General features: G+C 42.3%; 1 protein-coding gene across 1 annotated transcript; it reads right to left on the bottom strand.

The window, feature by feature from the left end:
* Positions 1-279: 279 nt before the first annotated feature.
* On the bottom strand, positions 280-4,527 carry LOC137020926 (protocadherin-20). The gene is made up of 2 exons (XM_067387054.1): positions 4,392-4,527; positions 280-3,717 (listed from the first exon to the last, which is right to left on the bottom strand). Exons 1-2 carry the CDS (start codon positions 4,440-4,442, stop codon positions 1,120-1,122), a joined length of 2,649 nt encoding a protein of 882 aa, XP_067243155.1. The 5' UTR covers positions 4,443-4,527; the 3' UTR covers positions 280-1,119.
* Between the last annotated feature and the right edge of the window lie 1,602 nt (positions 4,528-6,129).

Below are 6,129 nucleotides of genomic sequence, written 5' to 3'. Positions count from 1 at the left end.
ATACTGCTGAGTCATAATACCAGTTTAGTTACTAATACATGAAAGAAAAAAGCTATTAATAAGAAAATAAAGCACTTTAATGTTCATGAATTCTTTGCTTGCACATCAGAGAAACAAGATCAGAGAAATGTAGCTTTAGCTTCTTTGAAAAAAGGTTTTGAGCTGAGTCCACAAACGTTAAAAATTTATCACAAACAAATCTGAACAAATCAGTTGGAGGAACCAAGACATTTTGGGGCTCAAGAGATTCATTGCACATCAGTATAGTATCCTACACAAAACATTAGGGATGCACGATATATCGGACACCATATCGGCTGATATATGTTCATTTTTATTGTTATCGATAAGGAAATTTGGCCGATATAATAAAGCTGATAAATAATGGATTATTTCATACAGCTGAGACACTTCAGATGCGCACTGTCCACCATAATATGATTAATAATCACTTCAAAAAGGAAAATACAGTTAAGTGCAGCATATTGAGTACATAAAATTATAATGAGAACATTATAATTGTGTGTTTGGGACTTGGCTTTTAATGGTGAAACTTTTGTTTCTGTAATCAGGCTCTCAAAAAGTACATAAAAATTTGGATTTAGATTCTTCTGCCAATATATTATCGGTTATCGGCTTTCAAATATTATCGGTTATCGGCCGAAATTTTCATATCAGTGCATCCCTAGAAAACACAAACGACTCACTTAGAAATCATTGATTTCTCATCTCTTTTGGAAAGGTGATGACAAACATGAGGAGCATAACATCTGAACGGGAACAGCTTTCCATAGGGAGAACCATGTTCTTGTAAATAACTGCATTGGGCTTCAAAGACAGACGCATATAAAAGAGGTTTGACAATTTGACACAACACACTGGTGAGGGCACCATTGTAAGATACATTAAAAGCATGTTGGGCAGCGAATGCAAATAGCAAAATCTTCAAATTTTGCAGTGATCTTGTCAATATATATATATATATATAGGTTTCATCATAGTTATAAAACATACCGTATGCACAATATATACATTTTTTATACTTAAAGAGATATTAAGATGCACAAAACACATTGTAAACAGAATAATTTGGGCAGTCTTTTGCAGAGCAGGCAAGTTTCATATGTTTGAAATCTCCATAGGGTTCTTGTCCACCATTTCATGGTTGAGTTTTAAAGGAATCTCGATGTCTAATCTCTTCTTTTTCGGCTTTCTTTTCTTGCAGCAAATGAACGTCACCAATGACACAACGGTCAGAAACAGTCCGAGGCAGGTAGTCGTCAGCGCAAGCAATACCACTTGCAACTCACGGCACGGATTTGGCACTCGATCACCCTCCCTCCCTTCCTTAACTGGAGGATCCTCGCCGTGGTCGATATCAACCACTCTGGGCAACAAGCTCTGAACGAGAGTCTCATTGCTGACTGTTTCATTCACAAACAGGTTGACCAGTACAGTAGAGTAGAGTTCTGGTTGACCGTGATCCCTGACTTTGACCCACAAACTATACAGTCCTCGATTGTTCAAGGCTTTCCTCAAGGTTATGTTTCCCGTGTATGGGTCGATGTCAAACGATCCCGGTTCGCCGTCTGTCCTCTTGATGATGCTGTAAGCAATAACAGCGTTCATTCCGGTGTCCCGGTCCACCGCATAGACCTCCGTTATAGACGTTCCCGGAAGCGTGTTGGGAAGCACCAGCATGTACGACTGGTTGGACTGAGGGAAGAGAACAGTCGGAGGGTTGTCGTTGACATCTAGGAGGAGAACGGTCACCATTGTGATGCAAGAAAGAGCTGGTTCGCCTCCGTCGATAGCCTCGATCCACACATAGTACGTCCCCTGCTGCTCCCGATCCAGAGAGGTCTTGGCCCGCAACGCTCCTCGTCCGGTGTCGATTACGAAGATGTCACTCCCATTGAGGATGGACAAAGCCACCCATCCGTTCTCCCCGGCGTCCGCATCCGTGACCGTGAGCACGCCTATCTCCCCGAATCCCGGGAAGTTCTCTGGCACAAAGAAGGTGAAGTCCTTGTTGATGAAGCGAGGGCTGTTGTCATTGCGATCCCGCACGGTGACAACCACAGTGGCGATCGACTCCTTTCTCGGCGTCCCGCGGTCTACGGCGCGCACCATGAAGCGGTACGTCTCCTTCTCCTCGCGGTCCAGAGAGGTGGACACCGTCAACACCCCGGTTGACCTATCCAAGTCAAAAATGGTGGGAGCGTCGGCACCGAGTAGGTAATAAAGCTCACCTCTGCTTTCGCTGTCCGCATCGCTCGCCTGAAGCTGAGCGAGGAAAGTGTTCGGTGGGTTGTTCTCCTCAACGGTGACGTCAATGAAGGACTGCTTGAAAACCGGAGCGTTGTCGTTAACGTCCAACACGTGGATCTTCACTACGGTATTAACTACTAATCCATGAGCATTACGGACCACAACAACCATTTCATAATCCTGTTGCTGCTCATAATCCAGTACCTCGGTGGTCTCAAGAAGGTACTCGTTTCTGAAGCGCTCATACGGTACAAGCCTAAACGGACCCGTACCTTCTAGAAGACACTCTATCTTCTGTTGTGGCTCAGTGTTTTTGATGGTAAAAAAAGCAATGGGTGAAAACGGCGGCTCTGATTCGCTTAAACTCACAACACCGTCCTTCTCAGACGCGATATAACGCGGTATAACCGCCGGAGGCCCGGAGAGCTGTCTGATGACGTGAACGGTAACCGTTGCAACCTCTGGAATACATGTCGGCCCATTGGCCAGTACGGTTAGTTTGTAGAGCTTTCCGGTATTGTTGTCTATCTTCCCTGCTAGTTTAAGAACCCCTGTGATTGTATCCAAATGAAACAGGTTTCTGCTTTCTTGGGAGACGCGTTCGCTGAAGGTGTACGTGATCAAAGCGTTGACCCCCTCGTCCGGGTCGTAGGCTTGTAGACGAGCCAACTGCATGCCCTTAGTGGCGTTCCCATAGAGGGTAACGTTCACTTGTGACTCTGTAAACTTGGGGCAATTGTCGTTGACGTCGGTGATGATAATCGTGAGAGTGGCGGTGCCCAAAAGCGGCGGAGAGCCTCCGTCCTCGGCTATAATCTCAGTCACATACTTCGCTTGAGTCTCCCTATCAAGATACTCGATAATGATGAGAAAGGGCGTCAGTTCTCCCCCTTCGTTCTCCTCTACGTCTAACGTGAAAACCCCATAGTCGTTAACTAGCCAGTACGTCTGAACGCCGTGAATCCCAATGTCGGGATCCACTGCTGATTGCTCCACTGCGAACCTTGCATTGACCGGTGCGTTCTCCGGCACGAACATCGTGATTTCGTTAACAGGGAAGTGTGGACGGTTATCGTTAACATCCTCGATGATGATCTTAATCTTAACCAGCTGAAAGTACTGCTGAGGAAGGATTAACACATCCAGAAAGATTGCACATCCCTGGCCCTCGTGGGACTCGGCGCACAGAGCCTCTCTGTCGATCTCCACGGCAGATGTGAACAGCTCCCCCGTCGTGTTGTTCAGACTCACATACTGCTGACCGCCCGTCTTTAGCTCCAGATTAAATAAGCGAGGGGGATCGCTGGAAAGATCCAAGTTTAAGTCCGCACTGATAGCCCCTATGAGCGTCCCTTTCGGTAATCCTTCTTTTATCTTATAGATGAGGTGACTGAAATTTGAAGAGCAGGACAGAGGACTGGTGTACAAGAGGAGAATGAACAAACCCTGAAAATAAACAACAGAAACGATTTATTAGAATGCAACAGAAATATAAGTAAAGTAAATAACTTCATGCTTTAAAATCAAATGGAAAGTATGCATAAAAATAAGAAAGCAAAGCAGATAAATTATACATTATGCACAGTTTAACACTTGTGAGGGTGATCATGTGGAGATGGTTGGACTAAATGTACATCAAACTGTACTGATATGACAAAATATTTACCAATTTATTTACCATGATAACCATAATTTCTGTCATAATATCTATAGTTATTTTACTATGGTCAAATATTAATATATAAACCTCTTTCAAACGGTGCACTATGCTTCTAAAATCTTTCTCTCTGTTTAATTTATTTGGTAATGACACCACAGTTTAAACTAATAACTCATGTTTTTTTGACAAACTATGATTATTATAAGGGATTGCAATATCTATCTATCTATCTATCTATCTATCTATCTATCTATCTATCTATCTATCTATCTATCTATCTATCTATCTATCTATATAACTAGTGTAAAATCCATCCTTTGATTCATAGACTAATGTATATATATATATATAAGGATGGATTTGGATTATATAAAAATCTTGGATTAAAGATATTATTAAGAAAATTAAATATACTATTAAGAGATGATAATTCAGTTTTCCATGATTGTAAGAAACTTACCCATAACTCTTCTCTGCTGCGAAGGCAGGTTCCTCTTTTAGTGTTCCACATGTTTCCCGTTCAGTGTTGGCGTCACAGGGAACGGGAGCGGGACGAGTTCAAAGTAGCAGCCGCATTCTGAGCGCCGGTGAGCGGCTGAGTTCTCACTCGCTGCCCGATGCGCGACTGACGCGCTCTACTCATTCATCTGACTGATACGCTGCGGACACGCCCACCGCATGCTAATGAGGTCTGGCGCGACCAATCAGCGTTGACGCAGAGGGACGAGGGCGGTCTAGAAAGAACTCATTTGCAAGTCAAATCACGTTAAATAGTTTTAGCCTGAATAATTTATTATTTTGTGGCTAAGAAAACACGAGTATGACAGTAATGAAGTTATTCTCTTTTCTCTACATTTATGAATTATTATAATAATTCTGTTCTGTTTTACTCTTAAAGTCACTGGAAAAGGCAGCTGATAAATTATTAATCATAATGTACATGATTATGTTCATTTCTCTTCTTTTAAAGAACCTTTTTTGACTGTAAAGTGTTGTATATGGTTTTTTAGAGAGTAAAAATGTTTGACGTTTCATTAGGTTCTTCAGTATTTTTAAGAGCGCACCACAATTCAACTCTGAAACCTTAGAGAAAAGGAATAGGCAAATATGCATGAGTAGTTACTGCACAGATCAATAACAAAATAAGTTCCTAGTGGAAGCAATTCAGAAGAGTACGCTTTTACAGCCCTGTGGTTGAGATTACATTAAACCTCCATTTACATAAAACTCTGATAGCAAATATGACTCTCTTTCTTTGTCTCTGCCACACTTGCTAAACACTTCCAGAGCATCACTTTAGTGATAATATGAGGATTAGTGTTAAAGAAGAAAGAAGCTGCTGACTGTACAGGGTGAACCATCAGCGTAACCTTCACCAAATCAACTTCTCTTAATCTGAGCGTTTTTAACCACATCAACAGATGCTGACTGTGATTGAGAACATACTGTCCATCTGACAGAGTAACCACACGCAACCTCTCTGAGCTTGAACTCTGCGATGACACACAATCCCATGGAAGACTTTGCATCACATGATGTTTAACAATGACATCTCTTTTACATTCATATATATTCAAATAGCCATGAAATCAGAATGTTCGTATTTTTTCTTATGGAATATTGCAGTGTTTATTATAGACTAAGGGGCCGTTCACGTTTTCCATTCCAATGCGCTACATTTCTATTGTTTTTCTATGTAAACACGCGCTAGACGGACGTATATGACCATTGCATCTCACGTCTTTTGCAGCGCCGCGCACATGAGCGCCACGTTTTTAAGACGCCATGTCAAGTTAAAAAATTTAAACTTTTACACATAGCGCCGATCATCAATGTCAGTTCCAAAACAGTGGACCAATCAGAAGAACTCGGAGGCGGGGCAAGTGTTGCAAGCTTTGCATTTTTAGACGCAAAGACACGTTCTGTGTGAACGAGCCCTATGGACGTTGCACTGGCATCTTGCGTCTTTTTGACATGGCGTTCAAAAAACGCGGCACTCGAGTTAAAATCAGTTCCTCTTTTTAAAAAATGCATCTTGAGACATTGCGTTTTTTCCCCATTTCACTCCCTGCGTCTCGCATTTTTCAAAGCAAAAACTGCATCTCGCGGTCTAAAAACTCGAGACGCAGTGCTTAGGAATAGTTTTTAAAAAAGCACAGCGCACAACGTGAGGGTCTCGAGACGCTCTTTTGAGACAT

This window comes from Chanodichthys erythropterus, chromosome 6 (genome assembly GCF_024489055.1).
Source record: "Chanodichthys erythropterus isolate Z2021 chromosome 6, ASM2448905v1, whole genome shotgun sequence".
NCBI lineage: Eukaryota > Metazoa > Chordata > Actinopteri > Cypriniformes > Xenocyprididae > Chanodichthys > Chanodichthys erythropterus.
The sequence above is the reverse complement of the archived record's forward strand: the minus strand, read 5'-3'. Positions and strand labels throughout refer to the sequence as shown.

Coding starts and splice junctions, on each gene's coding strand:
- LOC137020926 (XM_067387054.1), bottom strand. CDS start 4,442: ATGTGGAACACTAAAAGAGGAACCTGCCTTCGCAGCAGAGAAGAGTTA. Junction 3,718..4,391: donor GCAGCAGAGAAGAGTTATGG/GTAAGTTTCTTA, acceptor GTTTATTTTCAG/GGTTTGTTCATTCTCCTCTT.